We start from the raw sequence: 22,342 nt of genomic DNA on the forward strand, positions 1-22,342 counted from the left end.
TCCCACAAGCCCGAGAGTCCCGTTTCCGGCGAGAGCGCGGAGACCCGAGCGTGGGTGAGGCTGCGGCTGTGAACGCGGAGCGGGCCGCGGGCTGCTCTGTAATTTGGTAACCGCCAGCATGCCTCACCTGGAAAACACGGTGCTTTGTCGCGAGTCCCAAGTGTCCACCTTGCAGTCCCTGTTTGGAGAGGTATTGTAGTCCAGCTATCTTTTCTCTTCCAAATCCCGGAGGCAAACAATTCCGTGGTCTTGCGACATGTTCCAATTTTTAAATTTTCGTTCTGACTGAGGGGCTGTAGACCGTCTTTTGCGTTGAGGTAGGGGGTGTTATAGGTCTCTCCCACTCCTCACCCAAAGTAATTTGTGAGCGGTCTCTTAAACTGCACGGGAAGGACCGGCCTGCACTAGGGCTCGTTGGCCCAGGACGTGATATTTTACGCATGCCACGGTTTTGAGAGGGTGTTAGTCCAGAGTAGCTACTCGAAGTTGCTTCTTACCCCAGCTGAACAGGATTTTATACAACAGATGTGATTGCCCAGTGTTACTTATTCAAAAGTGAGTCCTCACGTTTCAGTGAGGTAGTTAGTGTAAGTTCTGTGTGGATGGGTAGTTGTCAAGACCTGTAAGGGCCAACGCGGTGCTTCAGGTTTAAAACTTAAGCGGCTTTTCCAGCGTTGTTAAAGCACAGAAGAGGTCTAGTCTAGGCTTCTTGACTAGCAGTTCAGGTGATGCCTAAGAGAAGAGGTTAAATGTTTCCTCTGGATGAACACTGCTGCGGAGTCCTTTCCATAGGAGGTAGCATTCATCAATTCCATACTTAATCTGTTTTTGATTATATTCTGGTGGCCTTTAGTGAGCCTTTTGCTTCAGACTCATTAATTAGACTTGGAATTGATCACACTTGGATCTCATCTGTAAGGAGAGTAAATGAGAGTTTAGGGTCACACTCACGTTCTTCCCTCACACCTCTGGTTTGCTTTCATAAGTACTGCTTTCATCCAACTACCTGGGTGGCAGTCTGGGGTGGCCTGTGAAGTATTAGTAGAAAAGTACCACCCTCCTTCTAAAGGGGCACATTAGTTAGGGAACTAAGGTCAGGGACTGCACCCTCAGTCAGTATTCTAGTTATGATGCTTTTTTTTTAATACCAGTTTTTTTTTTAAGGCATTGGGTCTTTTTTTTTTAACTTTATTTATTTATTTTTGACTGCGTTGGGTCTTCGTTGCCGTGCGCGGGCTTTCTCTAGTTGCGGCGAGCGGGGGCTACTCTTTGTTGCCGTGAGGGGCTTCTCATTGCGGTGGCTTCTCTTGTTGCAGAGCAGGGGCTCTAGGTGCGTGGGCTTCAGTAGCTGTGGCACGAGGGCTCTAGAGCGCAGGCTCAGTAGTTGTGGCACACGGGCCAGTTAGTTGCTCCGCAGCATGTGGGATCTTTCTGGACCAGGGCTTGAACCCGTGTCCCCTGCATTGGCAGGCGGATTCTAAACCACTGCACCACCAGGGAAGCCCAGTTATAATGCTTTTAATTGTAGTTATCAATATTATCACTGAAACATTTTCTTAGTTGTACCTTATGCATTCCTTCCCTGGAGTAGACAAACCCAGATCACTACAAACAGAAGTGGTCCTCCTGAAAATGAATGTTGGCAAATAGAGATGAGTGATATCAATTTGGTGTAAATCACAGGAAGAAGTCATATTTAACAATTTTAGTAGCGCTTTTCTGTAAGGTGCTGTGCATGTAGGAGATGCAAAGATCTATAAAAAACTGGTTCATATTTCTTAGCAGATTCATTTATGTATTCAGCAAATAAATATTTAGTAAGCACCTTCTCTGTTCCAGGCACTGTGCCCGATCCTGGCTTATTACAGTTTATGTTAGGTTTATGAAGGTGAAAGGTTAAATAACAGTGCAAGAGTTCAGTACAGTTCTAGTTAACAGTAGAAAAGATGATGTAAGGTGGAATATTATTAAGCACCAAATAGTGGATGCAGGTAAGTGTGGTGGGATTCCAGGAAAGGAGAGTTTTAGTGTAGCTTGGAAAAGTGTCCTGAAGGATATCTTGTGCTTCTCTTTCAAGGTGAAATATAGTATTGTATTAGCAGAGATGCTCAGCAAGCATGCGTTTAATTCTTGTTACAGAATTTTTGAGCTAGTTAATTTACAAGAGAGTTATGTATAAACTTAAGAAAAGAATCTGTATGAAACATCCATTTTTAATCTGTTGGGCTGCTCTTGCCATGGGCATTTGCCATTAGAAAGTATTTTCCTGTATAAATCTGAGTTCCTGATTTGTCTTGCTAAAAGGAAATTTGTAACTTGGTGGCTAGAATGTAATAAATGTTTGTGACTACAGTTGGCCTTTGAACAATGTGGGAATTGGGGGTGCTGACCCCCTGTGGAGTTGAAAATCAGTGTGTAACTTTTGACTCACCCCAAACTTAACTGCTAATAACCTTACCGATAAATAGTCAATTAACACATATTTTGTATGTTATATATATTATATTCTGTATTCTTACAATAAAGTAAGCTAGAGGAAACGAAATGTTACTAAGAAAATCATAAGGAAGAGAACTAATTTATAGTACTATACTGTATTTATCAATACTGTTAGTTTACCTTGTTTATAAGATGAATCGTCTGTCAATATCTACATCAATATTGTCTTAATAATACAAAACACTGGGCTTGTTATACATATTACTAACTAGACATTAAAAATGAAAAGATAATGTGAAAAAGAAATTCATATCTATTTACAGGTATAATGATTCATACGTTGATAACAAAGAAGCAGCGATATAATTGCTTTATGGTAGCCTTCTGTTACGGATAGAATTCCTTCATGGTAGCCTACCTATATACTAATGAATGAACCCTTATAAAGTTTCATGGCATACAGTATTCCAGTCATATTCATAATACAGTATTGTAAACACATGGTTACATTTTTTTGAAAAATCACTTACCTGTGATGATAGGCTAATACACAGTTTCTCCAATTATAGGAAGGAAGGAGGGGTAGGAAGAAGGGAGGAAGGGAGAGGGAGAGAAAGAGGGGAGAGGCTGGGAGGCACAGACATACCATATGGTATGTATGGTAATGTAATCCTTTGGGAGCAAGTTATAAAACAGAAAACTAACACATTATTAATTTTATATTAAATATCATTCACCGTATGCCTTTGTAAGGATATACTATTATCTACATATATTTTACGCTTCATGGCATACTTAATTTTTCCTATGTGTTTAGGCAATGTGGTTCATCTGTGAGTTTTTTCAAATTGTTGCAAATCTCCAGAATTGTTTCGAATATGTTTATTGAAAAAAATCCATGTATAGATGAACTCAAGCAGTTCAAAACCTGTGTTGTTCAAGCGTCAACTGTACTATTGTAGTGGTAGATGATGATCATAGAGACTCTACTTTTTCATGGAAATTGCATCATCCAATTTTCTTATAATTATTTTTTAAGTGTATGTGAATTCCTCCAAAGCAGGTTTTATCTCTAACTGATTTTTGTACTCTTTAGTGCATCATGGTTTTCAGCATTTAGCAGCTGTCTAATTAGTGTTCATTGAATGAATGAAACATATTTGTAGTATTGACCAGACCAATATAGGGGTGTTTGACAATTTTTACTTTTCTCTAGGCTGCTGACTCATAATGTACTTCAGGAGAATCTTGGGAATATGTATTTTGAAATATATGCTGTGTAGATTTGATCATTGAAAACAATGATGAAATGTACACATTTAGGCCAAGGTAAATGTAAGCGTAATTCAGAATTATCCTGTAAGTTTTCCTTAGAACAGAGGACTCTTGAAATTCTTTCTAGTCCTGTGTTTACATATGCTTAGTTTAAAAGCTTTAGAATGTAGACTGAAGTTGCAGCCTGTGGGCTTAGATTCTATAAAAAAGGGTTAAGAAAAAAATGAAGTATGGTCAAAATCATTCTTGAAAAATCTGTTAAATCTCTCAAATTTGAAAATACAAACATTTATATATATAAACCTGTATAATAATAAAAAGGGTTGAATATATATATGTATAGTAATATATCATATATAATAGATAGGCCAAATGTGATTTTCCAGAAATTTTGAGAAAGAGTAGAGTTGAATTCAAGTAGGTTTGAGGTATAATGATGAATCCACTAAATGCTCACTGTTGAAATCATTTGGATTGAATAATTTACTTTATCATGAAAAGTTTGTCACAAATTGATGAATGTTCATTTTCTGTTTTGTACGTGCAGACTGATATTTGTCTTTTCTCTGCTAGAGACATCATTTCAGCTTTCCATCCATTTTTATTTATGGACATACTGCCAGTGGAAAGACCTATGTAACACAAACTTTGTTGAAAACTTTAGAGGTAAGAATATCCCAAACTCAGTGTTAATTGATTTTTATTCATACACTCCTAGAAATAGAAGGGATCTGGGAGATATTTAGTTTACCTTTCTCTGAAGGAATATCTTCTACATAAAACATTTCTGACCACCTTTTTGTTGAAGACCTTCAAGGACTGTAAGCTTCAGAAGGCATTGTTAAATAACTTGAGCCTTGATGTTAGAATGTACTTTTTAAGTTGAGCCAAATTACTCTAACTTTCATTGGATGATAATATTTGGGGGAAAACACACATAATAATACATTCTTTAAAAATACTCAAATCTGTTTCTTCTCCATTATTGTACATATTTGAAATATTGATAGTGATAAGTCTGAATCTCCACAAGTACAAAACTAAATATGTCACCTTTACCCTTCTTCCCATATTGCCTCTAACAGTGAATTTCACCATTCACACAGTTGTCTAAACTTGCTCTTTACTCTTTCTTTATCCTCACTCTCTTAGTAAATTGAACAGTAAACACATCCTGTTGATTCTGTATCATTAATGTCTTGACTCCATGTAGCTTGAATCATAGCCATTGCTGCTACTTGAGTTTCATTTACCATTATTTCTTTCATTTATTTCCACAACAGTTTCCTAAGTGCAGTCTGTTCTCCACCCTGCAGCTAGTCCATGAAAATCTTAAATAAGATATTTAGGAAAAGGTTCGGGTGTTTTGCCTGATATATAAGACCCTTCATGAGCTGAGTTCAGTTTATCTTTCTTAACGTAATGCCTAAGAATTTGAGATAGAGTCTGGCAGACTCATGTTCTTCTTCTGGGTTCACCCCTTAGTGCTTTCGCATCTGAAGAGTAGGGCTAATAGTGACAACATTTGGAATTGTGAGAATTCAGTGAGTTAATACATTAAAAGTGCTTACCACAATACTTAGTATATAGTAAGCACTCAATAAAGTTTAGCTGCTATTGTTCGTGATTATTGCCACACCCTGTTTCATATCCTAAGCCAGGGATGGGCAAACTTTTTCTTATGGGCCAGATAGTAAATATTTTAGGCTTGCGGGCCAGGTACTTTATATTACAACCACTCAACTCCTCCTTAGTGTGGAAGCAGCCATGGACCGTGTCTATCTAAATGGGCATGGCTGTATATATCAAAACAGGTTGCTAACCCAAAGGCTGTAGTTTGCTACCCCCGGTCCTAACTAGCTCAGAGTATGTGTGTTTTGTGTGGCATACTGAACTATTTTACAGTTCTGGCTGTCTCTTACTTTCAACCCTTGGCACATACTGCTTGGAATGGCTTTCTTGTACTCATTCACTCCAACTCTTCTACCCTATTATTTGGCAAATGCTTATTTATTTTGCTATGTTTTCTTGTGTTTACACTTTGGGTAGCCTTTTTTGGCTCTCTAGGCGGTGTTAGATGCCCCTCTGTTGTGCAGCCTCAGCACTCTGTGCTTAATTCTGTTGTAATATTTATCCCTTTCAGCTGTGATAAATGTTTGTGTTTCCCTGGCTTGAAACTGTTTCTTGGGGTTATTCCCAGCACAGTTCTTGGCATACATCAACTTAGGGATTTTAGCCTTTGATCCTGAAGTTTGCCTGTGCATTTTAAAATACAGATGCTTGAGGTTCATACCAGGCTTCAGAACCTGAGTGTACAAGGTCCTCGCTCAGGCATTTGCATTTGGACCTCCCTGCATGAAGTGTCCAAAAATATCTATATTGAATAAAAGCATGAAAACTGAATATGGAAGTTCCATAGTTAAGGGCTGTATTTCATTTTTTAATGTATCTTGGTTTTTGTTGCTGCTTAAACATTGTAATGATAATTATCATCACTTTTGGTATAGGTACACAAAGAGACATTTAGAATATGCTGCCATTAAAGGTCATGGATAGCACACAGGTAGCAGTAAACACAGTCTTAACAGAGCTATTGTGGACTGTAGTTCATAAAGGAGTGGGGGTAAGGGAGGTTAGAAAATGCTGGTGAAATTGTGCCTAAGTAACTATAATGTAGCCTTAGTTACACTGCTACTCTGAGAAAGAAAAGCCTCTTTACTGGGTGAGATTTATAGAATGTCGCTAAAAATAGTTATAGGTTCCATTATTTGTGCCAGATGCCACACGCTGTCTTCCTCTGAGTGATCAGTACTGCTTTTGTGATTTCATTTTGAGAACAGACTATATTTATAAATCTTTTTTTTCCTTGTTACTTCTGGAATTACCTCCATTTTGATAGTTCTCTAAATGAAGAGCTAGTTCTAAGTCCTTATAGGGGGATTACTCTGGTTTTTAACTCTTAAAAATGTTTTTTTGGTTTAGGTGTGTCCATGATTAAAAATATTATTTTAAAATTATAAGTAAGAAATTCCCACTAAGAATTTTAACATTCACATGTTCTTGGGTTTCTTTGTAAGAATTCTTTAGCGGGAAATACAGGTTTGCTTTCAATCCCTGTAGGAAACAAATGAAAACTCAAATAATTAAAGTGTGTTTAATGGAGGGACTATAATATTTTACAAAGGTTGAAGAAATGTTAAGGGAACCAATAAGGGATGGTGATGTGCTGAGAGCCTTTACCTCTCTCAGACCTGAATGGCACAGGAAGGAGCTGTAATCAGGCCCCAGCAAGAGGTGTAGCCTTTGATGAGAGGCTGCCCAACTCGAGCTGTTGCCTTTGATAGAAGATGCAGCCACTGTCAAGCTGTGGGATGGGGGTGGGAGTCAAGGGAATGAATATTCACCTTCTTTCTCTTACCACTTTGCTTCTGTCTCCTGGTTCTTCCCTTTGGCTGAATCGAGCAAGAGCTAGAAAATGAGTCTGGGCGATGCAGTCTGTAGTGGTCAGCCTCCTGGGGCACAGAGCAGTTTGGAGAATGGTGGGGTATAGATTTAGAAGGGCAAATGGCGGATATCCAGCAGAGCCGTTGTTGTGGATATGTGTTTTCTATTTACACTTTTTTGGTTTTTGTTTTCAGCTTCCACATGTCTTTGTGAATTGTGTTGAATGCTTTACCTTGAGGCTGCTTTTGGAACAAATTTTAAACAAGCTGAATCATCTTAGTTCTTCAGAGGGTGAATATTCTACTCAAATAACCTGTGAAACATTTAATGACTTCGTTCGCTTATTTAAACAAATAACCAAAGCTGAAAGTCTCAAGGATCAGACTGTATATATTGTAAGTATCATCTCTTATTTGAAAACTGATTTATTAGATCAATTTCCATATTTTTCTTTTGAGACTTATGTACAGTGCATTGTACAAGGTGCTTATGCAACATAAAAATGTTTTAGATATATTTCTTTTTTTAATTGAGGTATAGTTTTTTAATTGAGGTATGTATAGTTGATGTACAACATGAGATAAATTTCAGGTGTACAGCATAGTGATTCACAATTTTTAAAGGTTATACTCCATTTATAGCTATTATAAAATATTGGCTATATTCTCTGTGCTGTACAATGTATCCTTGTAGCTCATTTATTTTATATGTAGTAGTTTGCACCTCTTAATCCCCTACCCTTATGTTGCCCCTCCTTCCTTCCCTCTCCCCACTGGTGACCACTAGTTTGTTCTCTTATCTATGAGTCTGTAGATGTAGTTCTTATCTAAAGGGAACTTCACTTTAGTAGAAGAGCTATGACGTACTCACATATGACTACATATAGAATGTGATTAGTAATAACCATGATATGCAAAGCACTGATTCAGGCACATCTGGTACGGCTTCATAAGGTGGTAACATTTGAGATAGATCCAAAAGAATGATTCGGGTATCATTAGGAAGAAACTGAAGAAGAGGAATTTCCTGTGGAGGGAATTAGGCAAAGGCATACAGATGGGAATGGAGGCCAGGGAATGCCAAGTAGCCTGGTCTTAGTGGGTTTAAAGTATGAAGGAAGAGAAAGAAGAGTAGAAAGGTGGGTGGGGGTAGATCAGGGAGTGTCTTGAAAACCATACTAACAAGCTTTATTTCATTTCTTAGGCAGTGAGAGGCAAGGACGTAGTGAAGACTAGAGCAACAAACATGCTTTAGGAAGACTGCTGCGAAGGCATGTTGAATAGGTGAATTTGAGGGGATTGAAAGACATAGGCTAGATGGTTTTGAGGCTCTTGTAACTGTTTCCATTAGAGGAAATTTGGGCCTGGACTAGAGTTGGGGCAGAAGATGCAGAAAAGAATAAATGGAAGAGACAGCAAAGGTCAGACTTGTCAATTATATATGGGGCAGGTCTGGGAAAGATGAATTGTTTGATTTTAGGTTGGCTAAGTTCAAGTTTTAGTTGTTACATCAATGTGAAAATAACTAGCAGACAACTGAAAATATATAATGTGTTTTACATTAGTGAGATTTTATAACACCTTAACCTTATTTTAAAAAATGATTATCTCTGGAATTGAAATTAAAATTTAATATAATACCTTCTCATAATGGCTAAGTTTATACTCACTGAAGGGACCACATCTTATGCATTCTTGCATCTCCTTAAATGTGTAAAACAGTTCCTTCCACATGTTAATTTTGTTCATTTATTTATGCAAATATTTACTGAGTACTTCTTATGTGCCAGGCACTATTTTAGATACTGGAGATGGAACAGAGACAAAATAGTGTCTGCCCACTTGTGGCTAATTCCTCTAATTGAGGAAGATATGTAGTAAGCAAGTTAATATGTAGTATGTCAGATGTGGTATATTAGAGTAAGGGAGGATCCCCTGGGCGGGGGAGGCTAGTTATTTCTAAGTGGGAAGGCAGAGAAGATCTCACTGAGATGATGATAACTGAGCTGAAACCTGAAGGAAGCGAGGGGCAAGTCATGAAAATATCTGAAAAAAGAGTATTCCAAGCAAAGAGATTTACGTGAGCATACAGAGGAGACTGGAGCATGCCTGTGTATTCAAAGAATATGAAGGAGGCCATTTTGGCTGGAATATAGTTTAAGTAAGGGGGAGAGGGGTAATGTTGAGAATCAAATGAAGGGTACAGGTACATTTGATTCTTCATTTGAGAATCAGACGAAGAGTACAAGAGTACATTAGTGCAGGCTAGTGTTATGGGTTGATTTGTTTCCTCCAAAAATTCGTATGTTGAAATTCTAACCCCTACTACCTCAGAATATGACCTTATTTGTAAATGGGGTCGTTGCAGTTCTAATTAGTTAAGTTGAGGTCATACTAGAGTAGATTGGGCCCCTCATCCAGTATGACTGATGTCCTAATAAAAAGAAGAAATTTAGAGACAGACACGCACATAGAGAAAATGCCACATGAAGATTGGAGTTATGCTGCCACAAGGCAGGGGATTACCAGGAGCTAGGAGAGGGACCTGATACAGGTCCTTCTCTAGAACCTTCATGGGAAGCATGGCCCTGCCAATAACTTGATCTTGGACTTCTGGCTTCCAGAACTGTGAGATAATAAATTTCTGTTGGTTAAGCCACCCTGTTTTTGGTACTTTGTTATGGTAGCCCTAGGAAACTAATACAACTAGTTATGAAGCATTTGTATTAATCTAGGCAAACAACATGTTGGCTTAGACTGGGGTAGTATCAATGGATATGGTAAGATATGGACTGGATATATTTTGAAGGTAGGGTTGACAGAATTTTCTGATAGAGTGAGTGTGGAGGAGGAGAGAAAGAAAGAAGTCAAGCATGACTCAAAAAAAAAAGTTTTTGTGCGCTTGAAGGGATAAGGTTGTCATTATCCGAGTGGAGAAAACTGCAGCAGGTGGGGTCTTGCTGGGGGAGAAGGAGTGATGAGGAATTTGGTTTGGGGCATGTTAAGTCCAGGTAGAGATGTTGAGTTGGCACTTGTATGCTTGAGTCTGAGGTCAAGAGAGGTCCAACATGGAGATACCATTTTGGACTTCTGAGCATACAGTAGTAGTACTTAAAGCTGTGAGACAGGATTAGGTCACCGAGAGAGTGAGTGAGTTAGAAAAGAGGTGAGGCCAGTGACCGAGTATTCTGGTGCTCCAGTGTTTAGGGGATGAAGAAATAAGGAGACAAGGGCTTCCCTGCTGGCACAGTGGTTGAGAGTCCGCCTGCCGATGCAGGGGACACAGGTTCGTACCCTGGTCCGGGAGGATCCCACATGCCGCGGAGCGGCTGGGCCCGTGAGCCATGGCCGCTGAGCCTGCGCGTCCGGAGCCTGTGCTCCGCGGCGGGAGAGGCCACAGCAGTGAGAGGCCCGCGTACGGCAAAACAAAAACAAAAACAAAAAAAGAAATGAGACAAGAAATCAGTGATGTACTGATGTCCTCTATAAAGAAAACTTGGAGAGTGCATAGTCCTGGAAGTTTCTCTAAGCTGCCCCTTTCCTGGTCCTTTGGCTAGAGAAAGTAAGGTTTTGGTTGGGGCTCTTTTGGTCTGTGCTGCTTGGCCTTCCTGTGTTGCCGGCTTATTCAGCTCGACAAATGGGATATGTGAGGCAAAAAGACAACTTAGACAATTCACCCTCTGAAGTGAGTTGTCATTCTTCTGGTCCTGAGGTCCCTAGCTGGTCTGCCTCCTTCTTTCCACCTTTCAGAGCCCCATTTGTTTTATATATAATACTCAAGATTCTTAGTTTTACTTAGGAGGAAGAGGAAAAAGTGCATCTACTCCATCTTAGAAGCAAAAGTCTAATTTTTTTTTCTTAAGAGCAAGTACATAGTGAAGAATTAATAACTACTAGTATAGTTTGGCACTGTTACCTTCATTTATGCTAAGACGACTCTAGTTTAACCCACCATTGCTTTTGCACCATTAGTGCAAATGTCACCATGATGAGAAAGGCATATAAATTTTTAGTATTATTATGAAAATAGTTTTGACCTCACCAACTTCCTGAAAGAGTATCAGAAACAGCACACCCCCCTACCCTCACCTCACAGGGGGCCACAGACTACACTTCAGAAACCAGTGATGTAGGAAATAAGTTGATCTTTCACTGGGTAGCGTAGGCAACAAGATCACTGGTGGAGAGAGGGATTTAAGGAAATGAGTCTACCATATCAGAAGGAGGTCATTTATGTGGATTTTGAAATATCCAAAACTACAGGAGTTATATTAGAGATGTGATAGTCAGAAGCTATAATATTTAAAGACCAAGGAGGAATGACCCCAGAGTGTTGGATGACTCCAACAAGTAGAATTTCAAAGTTGTGTCTTTAGGGAAGAGGGAGAATCAATATTCTGCAAAGAGCCATGAGGAATAAGTAGGACCCAACTCACTTTTCAGGCCCAGTGGATCAAAGTAGGCATTCGATAAGTTATTTGTTAGATGACTAAACATTAGGGTGGAAAAGTTTGCAGGTGTTTAGCATAGAACATTATTTAGAGTAAATCGTAGAACGTTCAGCTAGCTAATATATGAATTGGTAAGTTTCAGCACTTAGGAAATAATGCAGAAAGATGTCTGAGGATGTTTTCTAGTCAGTAAACAAGCTTACAAATCAAGTCTATTAGAATACCTTCAGGTAAATTATTTTTAAAATGTTTGAATCTGAATTAAAATGTTAACTTCTTTGAATATTAGTTATTTGATAATTGCTTTTTTTTAACATCTTTATTGGGGTATAATTGCTTTACAATGGTGTGTTAGTTTCTGCTGTATAACAAAGTGAATTAGCAAAAATATGGAACACTTCACGAATTTGCGTGTCACCCTTGCACAGGGGCCATGCTTATCTTCTCTGTATCATTCCAGTTTTAGCATATGTGCTGCTGAAGCGGGCACTGATAATTGCTTTTGAAGAAGGATCATTTATTAAAATACCATAAAACCATTAATTACAGTTGGTTAATTGTATCCAGTTAGAAGAATGAACTATTAACTTATTGCTTCAGCTTTGTGTTTTGCATTAAAATGGGCATACAAATGGACCAGTTTATTTGAATTAATCTGTGTCATGTATTAGAGAGTTTTAAAATGGAAATTGATGGGAAAACTGCAATTGAGAATACATAGTAGAGAAACTAATTTGTATCTTTTTAGTGGTAGATAATTTTAGCTTTATTTTGTCTAAATGAATTAGGAATGAAATATCTTAAGTTGATTACTCTCATACATTGTTTCAAGCTATCAATCAGTAAAACAGATAAAAAACAATTTGGACTATTCAGGGAAATAATATATTCCCTGCATTTTAATTTTATTCCTAATTTAAATGATTATAATTTGCGACATAATCCCAGTAGCATTATCATAACACTGAACAAAAATTTAATCTTTCTTGGGGCTTCCCTGGTGGCACAGTGGTTGAGAGTCCACCTGCTCATGCAGGGGACGCAGGTTCGTGCCCCAGTCCGGGAAGATCCCACATGCCGCAGAGCGGCTGGGCCCATGAGCCATGGCCGCTAAGCCTGCGCGTCCGGAGCCTGTGCTCCACGACGGGAGAGGCCGCAACAGTGAGAGGCCCGCGTACCGCAAAAAAAAAAAAAAAAAAATCTTTCTTAACATGATCGGTTTTCTAGTTAAACAGGGTTTAGTATCGAGTTACAAAGTTCAAGCAAGAAAAGTTTTATATGATGAAATTCAGAATTTTCTTCTATCTCTCAGGTCAGGTCAGAAAGCTTTGTAATTATTGGTACGTGGTAGACATTTATCTTTTACTAAATGTAATTAAAAATGCACATAGTTTTATTTCTTGTATACCTATAAGAAAAGGTCCTTAGAGCATCTTCATTCATTATCTTTTTGATGGTATATCTTTAAAACAAACCTATTTTAGTATAACTATGACCCATTCTCTAAAATCTGTGTTGAAACATTTTGTTAGTAGTTCATTTTTTAACTTATTTGACCTATTTGAAATGTCTTCCACAAATGTAAATACTGTTTAAAAAATTAATTCATAAGTTCCATTTTTTTTAACATGGGAAGTTCAGATAATTTTGCATTATATTATGTAACTGTTTTGCTAAAGGGCTTTTAAAATCAATTTTGACACTGCTTTTTTTTTTCATAAGGTTCTTGATAAAGCAGAGTATCTAAGAGATATGGAAGCATATCTTTTACCTGGATTTCTTAGGTTACAAGAATTGGTAAGTGATGAATGAATTCTTTTCCCCTATGGCCTAATCAGTAGAACTGTGTTGTCACATTTTTTCATTTTGCTAATTTGATAGGTGAGAAATAATCTCTTAATATAAAGTTGATATGCATTTCTCTATTACATGTGAAGTTGAGGATTTTTTCAAAGTTAAAACAATTTGTGATTTAATAAGACTTATTCAACTATTTTAGCTTTTATTTTTGATTGTGAAGTGGCTAACACTGCTTTCTATTAAAGGATTTTAGGTGTTTGCTAGAGTAAATTGTGGAGATGGGCTAGACTTTGAACTGTCTGCAAGAATTTTAAAATTTTCATTTCAGTAATCTAAAGAATGATAGGTCTGTTCTGGATCATCTGATGTTCTGTCTCATAGCCGCTCAGTTTTTAGAATGAGCTTTGTGTTTCAACTTAAAATTGTGTTGGCCCTGAATAACACTAATTCTACTGTGATTGTCATGGCCTAATGAGAAAAGAACAGGGAGAGACTTACTATGTATATGTCAGGTGAAAGCCAAATAGCAATATGATGGCAACAACAGGCAGTAGTTTGTAGTGGTTTGAATAAAGGAAATTGGTGAGAGAATTCGGTTTTTACCAATACTAGTTGCTATAGGAATGCTAAACTCAAAAGGACTGTGGCTGTTTCCTGTTAGTACCATATTCATGAAGTGAGCAAAGATTTAGTTTAGGCAAAACAGTAATGTTCATTATATTCAGATAATGTCAATTTAAATTTTACTGGTTTTATAGTTTTATATTTAACTTATAAGTAAAAATATGTGGTTTTATGACTTTATAAGTACCTTGAGCATAAATAGTTTATACTTACTTAGTTTTATGTCTGTATTATTTAAGTATTAAGGAACATTATAATAATTAAGTGAATATTTGGGGAGACAGTGCCTAGAGCATTTCCACCTTTGAAAAGTTAAGTATATTACTCAAATTTGAGAAACTGCTAGAAGTTCTCAACTGATTGCCACTGAAATCATTGTGTGCCTGAGGCTGACTCCTAAAATCCTCTTTTAGTAATAGTCTTGAGAGGCAGATGTGGAGAGGACAAGAGAAGAGTAAGTGTAGCTGTTGGTGACTTATTGTGGAAGTTTCCTCATGCAGTCTAGCCTTTCCCACATGGATTAACTCTTGGCATTTTACTACTGACCTCAGGGACCCATCCTCATTGAGTAAAGGTCTCTTTCTCTCTTTTTATTTATTTTTTCTTGTGTGTGTTTGCATAAATCTGTCCACTATTTCCCATTGTTTTGCTCAAGGACTCCCTCTCTGGTAGCCAGAGTGCATTCTTGCTGTCCTCTCGCCCTTCCAGTAAAACTTGCCCCACTGTTTTTATCTTGTCACAGTACTTAGACCTTTGATCATGCATCCTGTCACAGTACGTAGGCCTTTCACTTTTTTTTAGTTTTAATTATGGAAGTTATTTGAAGAAAATGAAAAGATTCATAGTAAGCTCAACTCCATCAGAAAAGAAGATTGTTGTTTTGATGTTTCTGAAAGCATATTTGATTTTTAAATGTGTGTTTCATTTAAGAGAAATATAGCAAAAGCATTTCACATTTTTTTATATTACTTATCAGACTAAAATGAAGTTTAAATTATGATAGATATCACTGTACACTGAAAGTACTTCCAGATGAACAGATGAGAACATTACCCAACTTAAAATCCTTTTATTTATTTATTTTGTAATATATATATTTTAATTTATTATTAATATACTTTTTTTTTGTTTTTTTGGCTGTGTTGGGTCTTTGTGGCTGCGTGTGGGCTTTCTCTAATTGTGGCGAGCGGGGGCTACTCTTCGTTGCGGTGTGCATGCTTCTCACTGTGGTGGCTTCTCTTGCTGCAGAGCATGGGCTCTAGGTGCATGGGCTTCAGTAGTTGCAGTACGCGGGCTCATTAGTTGTGGTGTGTGGGCTCAGTAGTTATGGCTCACAGACTTTAGAGTGCAGGCTCAGTAGTTGTGGCACACAGGCTTAGTTGCTCAGCGGCATGTGGGATCTTCATGAACCAGGGATCGAAACCGTGTCCTCTGCAGGTGGATTCTTAACCACTCAGCCACCAGGGAAGTCCTTAAAATCCTTTTAGACTGATAAATGCCTCTATTTTTTTTAACCTCTCAGTATTTTTTTTAACAGACTTTATAAAATTCCTTTGGGTAATCATATTTTAAAGCAAAAACAACTCAATGCTTTGTAATCAAGATTGTGTTTAGAGCATACTTTTTTATCCCTATGGAAATGAATTGAAGGATTCTTAAAAATTAATAGACAAAAAGCATTTGAAAGTAAAAATCTTTTCCTTTCTTTCGTAAAGATGCTACATTTTCTGTGGAGTTATTAATTTATTGAACTCAGCTATCTTTGTTAGCCAGAAGTATATTTCTCTAAATAATGAAAATTGGAATATAAGGTTACACATAAGTTAGAAATCAATAAATAGTAAATCACCATCAAAGTATAGTGTAATTTATGTATGAGACTGGGTCCTAAGAATAGTTATAGAACAAAACAAATATGTCTTGTTTTGTCAACTTGGGAGAGGTCCAAAAGAACATGGGAATATTAAAATTTGTGTTGAGAATGCCAGGTGTCTATAGATAAATTCTAGCATTAGAATTAGCATTTGTGGCCACTCTGTAGAAGGATAACATACACATTGAGCTTGTTCTCTTAATGTTATTTTTGGAATACTAATTATAATTTCTACATATATTTTAAAAGTTTTCTGTTTACTTAACACTGGTATTTTGGATACTCACACTTGTTTGTGTTTTTAATGTATACTCAACATCTTGAATATACATTAAAATATGCAACTGATATTTTTTTTCCTCTGGGTACTATAGCCGTTTTAATCACGAGAGATGTTAAGTTTTGTCTTTTTTGGTTTATTGATATAAAGCATGTGATTTCTTTGAAAATTTCCATAAAAAGTTCTTGTCTTAATCGTTCAAGCAGATGTGTTTCTTAATTTCTATAAAATTAGTCGTTGTGTGACTGTCCTAGTATTCATGGGTAACTGAATTGTCGATTAACCTAAAAGTTTTATGGAAATTCTAAGTAATTATGTTTGAAAATTTGCATACAAGGATGAGCTCCTTGATTGGGTTTTCTAAATATGGCTTATTAGTATGCAAATAATTTGTTATATGTTGGAACTTTGCTGGATTTCTTTTGAAAGAAAAATTCAAATGGAATTAGTGTTCTGATTAAGATTTTTTAATGCAAAGTTACCTTTATTTATCTCTCTTTTACAGACTGACAGAAATGTGACTGTTATTTTTCTCAGCGAGATTGTTTGGGAAAAGTTTCGTCCAAATACTGGATGCTTTGAGCCATTTGTCTTGTATTTTCCTGATTATAGCATAGGTAAATTTGAAAACATTGTTTTGATAAATGATATTCAGTAAAATAGTTTTTGTTGTTTGAAAGATTAAGCTAGCATGTTCAAATGGGAATACTTGGATGTTTTAATCTATTATGGTCTGCTGCCAATCTTAAATAAAATATTATTTATATTTCTGCACTTACAGAGGTTGTTCTTGTATAATTAACGTTTTTTTGAAAGAGCAGTTCTCACATATTTGTAAATAAAGGTGTATTTTCACATTTTTTTAGTCACTACAGTAAGATGTATATATAAGTGGGATTATTACATCCGTACAAGTGAGTTGTTTAGATTGGCAAAGCACATTAAAATTGTACTGAAATCTTTATATACCATGTACTTGAGTTAAGTACTATGTGGAATGTATCTTTTGATTTTATAAATCTCATTTTTCATTACTGTAACTCTTACAGTAGCAACTGTGCTAGCCCTTGTGTTTCTTGTTTCTTTTTGGTTTGTGTTTAATCTTAAATTTCATAGATCCTAATAATTTTTATCTTTGGAAGAATACAATAGTTTTTTTTGTTGCTGAGTAGCTTTGTAGATTAATACTGTGCTGTTACTGTGCAAATATGATAGTTCAGATTCAAAGATCATAACTGAAGCATAAGATGACTAGAGGCTATGAAAAAATAACATTCCTTGACCTTGAAACACTATCCCTGTGAACTGATCAGCTACAAACATTCATTATTAAGATCAACACATTTTTGTCTGTTTTCACAAGAACAGCGATCAGGTAACACCTCCTGCCTTTGATAATTGAGATAACAAAAAGGAAACCAAAACAGATGAAGGGAACCCTTAAATTTTTAATAGCTCCTCTTATATGAAAAATCACAAGGAGAAGAGAAAAGGGTAGGAAGAAAATGAATAAATCAAAGGATTTCATAAAAAGAATTTCTTTGTACTTCTCTTGTGACCATTAGATGTTAAAGTTTTTCATGACCCATTTTAGTGAAAAATTATTAAAAAATGCTGGTATTCAAGTGAAGTTGAAATTAAAGTATGCTATAATGAATTGTAGAATTTGATTAAATTTTATAAAAATAAGGATACAAAGCAGCAGAGATGGAGAGAATTTGAGGACATAATTAAATAATTAAAGTGACCGTGCTAATTTTAGAAAGTGTAAGCTAATAGATTTTTTTTTTTTTTTTTTGCGGTACGCGGGCCTCTCACTGTCGTGGCCTCTCCCGTTGCGGAGCACAGGCTCCGGACACACAGGCTCCGAGGCCATGGCTCACGGGCCCAGCCGCTCCGCGGCATGTGGGATCTTCCCGGACCGGGGCGCGAACCCGTGTCCCCTGCACTGGCAGGCAGACTCTCAACCACTGCGCCACTAGGGAAGCCCTAATAGATTTTTTAAAAAATAAATTTATTTATTTATTTTTGGCTGTATTTTCTTTGTTGCTGGGCGCGGGCTTTCTCTAGTTGCGGCGAGTGGGGGCTACTCTTCGTTGCAGTGCGTGGGCTTCAGTAGTTGTGGCATGCAGGCTTAGTAGTTGTGCCTCATGGCTTTAGAGCACAGGCTCAGTAGTTGTGGTGCACTGGCTTCGTTGCTCTGCAGCATGTGGGATCTTCCCTGACCAGGGCTTGAACCCATGTCCCCTGCATTGGCAGGCGGATTCTTAACCACTGAGCCACCAGGGAAGCCCTAAGCTAATAGATTTTTGAAAAGTGTATAATGTGGAGCCAAGTTCATCTGATTATTAAATTTTAGAGCCTTTAACATATCAGGTTTTTTTAAAATAATTCAGAAGCATCATAATCATACAAAAAAACGTTCAAAAAGGAAGCATTAATTGATAAGCCAAATTATAGTCAGAATAAGTAAGCATGGAACCAGGGCAAAAGGATAATCTTAGTGTCTAAGTCATCCAATCATAACTTGGTACATATGTCATCTGTAGAAATATGGTATCTGATGTTCAGGACACTCTTTCCTCTTAGCAGTATCACTAGGGCCCTAATTTGGATTTCTTGTTTTCCCTCTCCCACACGCAGACTGCTCATCTTTTGGTAATGCTTTGTTTTTTTTTCTTCAGGTGGATTATAGTGCAGTTGATCAGGTTTTTGGTTTAGTTATTGAATCAATCGGAATAAGTTAAGTTATTCTCTAGTTAACAATCTGAAAATCTCAATGACTTAAAATTTCCCACCTCACAACCTTAGTGCTATTTTTGTCCTACATTTAACATATACATTTATTATAAACCTTATAATATATTACTATTTGGGCTTTACAGAAATAAAAAGGCAAGGTGGAAAATACCTTTTATTGTTTATCCTGCTGGAGATTTGTTGAGCTTTTTGGATATGTGAGTGTATAGTTTTAACTTTGGAAAAGTTTCAGCCATTATTTCTAAAAATATTTTATCTGTGTCCTGTTGTTCCCCCCGACTCTGCTCCCCACACCTTTTTCTGGGACCACGTTACATGAATGTTAGACCTCGTGATACTGTCCTGCTGAATCTCTTATTTATTTATTTAAATTTTACATCATTTTTTGTCCTCAGTGTTTTACTTGGGATAGCTTTTGTTTCTGTGTCTTCAGGTTCAGTGACCTTTTTATCTACAAGTGTCTAATTTGCAGTTAATCCAACCCAGTGGAATTTTCATTACCAATTTTATGATGCTTTTGTTTTCCGTTATATTCTTGAGCATATGAGCATGTTTATATTAGTTGTTTTAATGTTCTTGTCTACTAATTCTACTACCTCTTTCGTTGTGGGGGTGTTTCTATTGACTAATTTTTCTCTATTATGGGTATCCATTATACTTTCACATGTGTTTAGTAATTTTTGATTGAATGACAGGTATTAAATTTTTTGTTGCATGTTGGACTTCTTTTCTAGTTAAGCATTTAAATCACTTGAAGGTACATGTGACCCTTTTGAGATTATTTTTAAGCTCTTTTGGAGAGAGGGTCTAGAGTAGCCTTTATTCCAGGGCTAATTTTAGCTCTACTTCTAAGATATAGTCCTTTTGGGTTCTCTGCTGAATGCCCCATGTATTTAGTATAGTTTCTCCATTCTTACTGGTGGCAAAATGAACAGTTTATAGCCCTGTCTGAACTCTGGAAATTGTTTGACTTAACAGCTCTCCAGTAATTGTTTTTTCCCCAGAAGGTGTTCTTGCTTGTCCTTTTGAGGTTTTACTCTATGCATATAAGTACTGTTATTCAGCTAAGAACCAAGGGCAACGTCTAGGCAGATTTCTGGGGCTCTTTCTCTGCATAGCTTCCTTTTCTCATGTATTCTACCCTGCACATTCTAGCTACCTTAGCTCTCTCTTCTCTGATCTGTGTCTTATCAACTCACTGAGATTAATGGGCTCCTTTTGGAACTCTCCTGTACGACAGTTCTAAAATTACCTCTAGTTAGAAAGCCTGGCTGATGGTAAGACTCACCTCATTTCACTTTTCTCATGTATCACAGTCCTTTGTTGCCTATTGTGTGATGTCTGAAAATAATTGTTTTCTATATTTTGTCCAGTTTTTAGTTATTTATAGGAGAGTATTTCTGGACCCTCTTACTCCCTCATGACTGGCAGCAGAAGTCCCTCTCCATGTTAGAAATGGTTCTTGGTGTGTTAGACCGTATTTTGATAGTGAAATTTTAATACAGCAGGGGACCCATCAAGTGCTTTCTCCTTCCCTTGATTTATTACCTGCTAGTACACTGCTTTCAGCTTTCTGTTAGAGATGGGATTTTTAGTAAGTTTGACTGTTAGAGCTGGTATGGCTTCCTTAATGTTGAGTTGTACTCTGAGAATTTGTCTGTAGCCTGTATAACTAAGCAGCTGTTCTACTTTTGTTGCAACCCAGTGAGAGTTCTAATTCTTAGAAGACTTTAGTCAGAACTGAAGTGGGCCAGTGGTCATATATAATCAACTCTCTTAGGAGGTACTGAGTGTCACCTGGAAGGGATACCAAGAAGAGAGTCAGGAGGAGCTTAGGAGTGCAGTCTAAGCTGGAGACTTAACTGGTTTCCAGGTTTCCTCATCCATGCATTTAGAGACCACCTTTTTGCCTATGTATGTTTGTCTGTCTGACCGTTGATCCCTTTCTTCCTTGCCTCCCTCTCTTCTTTCTTTCATCTATCCAGTTATTTGTCAGCTTTTATTGGATTGGCCAAAAAGTTCTTCCGGGGTTTTCTGGGTTTTTCCGTAACATGTTATGGAAAAACCCAAACAAACTTTTTGGCCAACACAATATATAAATATCTTTATCTCCAAGTTTTAAGGCACCTTCAGAAATTTTTAGTGTATCAAATATTTGTTTTAAAAAGCTTAGTAACATTAAATTTAAAACTCCTATTACATGTAAAAATACATAGATTCCAAAGTCAAGTTTTGGACTTTGTGTATTTTTTTTCAGTGGTTGTGATATTAAAATACAGATCTAGTAACAGTCTCTATCTGAAATTCCTTCAGGATAACATTCTAGGCATGAGAATAGGCTTTGAAATGTTTTTTGGGCCCTTGTTTGTTTATTTGTTTTTTTGGTTTTGGCCAACTGCCCTGTTTAAAAGATCCCATTAATGTAGCTGTTTCTAAATTTCTGTATATTAGTATCTGTTGATAGGCCATATCTATTGTTATGTACCTATATCTAACTGACTGTGAGGAATAAGACAGTAGTTAAAATCAAAGGCTGATGGTAAATGGGAGAGTATCCATGGTAAAAATACTCACTTAAAGGGATTCTTAGACAACAGGAAATTGACACGATCAGAACATCCCATGAGAATTTTCACTTGTAAGTATTGTGAAAGTCTTGAATCCTATGGAACTGGGCTTAAAGTACTAGTCATGTTCAAAGAGCTCTTAACTGAGAAGTCTAAAAGAGACCATTGCATCAAGAAGTCAGAGGGAATTGCAATAAGGAATGAGTGAATGACTGATTTATGTGCTATAACCGGGAAATTTTGAATAATAGGTGGTTTCTTTTTAGTTTTAACTGTGCTTCTACAATATATTTCTAGCAGGATAAAATATAAGTTTAGGACTCTAAACATGTGATACTGTATAAGGAGTTTAAGGTAGAAGAGAAATAAAGACACCAAAGTTGTAGGAAGAAAACACATTTTATAAAAATGGAATGACATAGTAAAGATGAAGATTTTCATTAAAAAAATCATGAGTTCTTTTCATTTTACAAAAAATGAGCATTTTCCAGTTTGGTGGTAGTTTATGTAGTACCGCTTATTTTTATCTAGTTGATTTACTTAATTGTTAGAAAAATAAGTGGAATCCATACTATTTTTTTGCCCTTGATATTCATGTTGCCTGTTATAAGGTTCTTGTGTTTTTCTTTAGATGTCATTGCTTCGTATTTGTCTTGAGTAAAATTTAGTAATTTTTCTTAGAATGTTAGGTTCATAATTCTTTTACCTCAGTTTCAAAACTTGTATTACTTTTGCATTCTAATCTTGTAACTGTTTCATTGTTCCTAATAATTGCTGAGCCTGTGTATTTATTGTTTAAACCTTTGTTATAAAATGCTAGGAGATATAAC

General features: G+C 36.7%; 1 protein-coding gene and 1 non-coding gene across 5 annotated transcripts in view; one reads left to right on the forward strand and one right to left on the reverse strand.

The window, feature by feature from the left end:
* Nucleotides 1-16: 16 nt before the first annotated feature.
* Nucleotides 17-22,342, forward strand: part of ORC5 (origin recognition complex subunit 5) — a 176,532-nt gene continuing 154,206 nt past the window's right edge. For 2 of the 4 annotated variants that reach the window (XM_019940555.3, XM_033862919.2), the window contains exons 1-5: nucleotides 20-190; nucleotides 4,288-4,380; nucleotides 7,353-7,553; nucleotides 13,331-13,405; nucleotides 16,691-16,802. In XM_019940555.3, the coding sequence (XP_019796114.1) occupies nucleotides 119-190; nucleotides 4,288-4,380; nucleotides 7,353-7,553; nucleotides 13,331-13,405; nucleotides 16,691-16,802 (553 nt within the window). In that variant the 5' untranslated portion in view covers nucleotides 20-118. Of the gene's footprint in view, nucleotides 191-4,287; nucleotides 4,381-7,352; nucleotides 7,554-13,330; nucleotides 13,406-16,690; nucleotides 16,803-22,342 lie in introns of all 4 variants that reach the window. The other 2 variants (XM_073810186.1, XM_019940552.3) reach the window with 2 other exon arrangements.
* Nucleotides 11,992-12,098, reverse strand: LOC117313692 (U6 spliceosomal RNA). The gene has a single exon (XR_004528276.1). It is a non-coding gene; the product is annotated as a U6 spliceosomal RNA (small nuclear RNA).

This window comes from Tursiops truncatus, chromosome 9 (genome assembly GCF_011762595.2).
Source record: "Tursiops truncatus isolate mTurTru1 chromosome 9, mTurTru1.mat.Y, whole genome shotgun sequence".
Lineage (NCBI taxonomy): Eukaryota > Metazoa > Chordata > Mammalia > Artiodactyla > Delphinidae > Tursiops > Tursiops truncatus.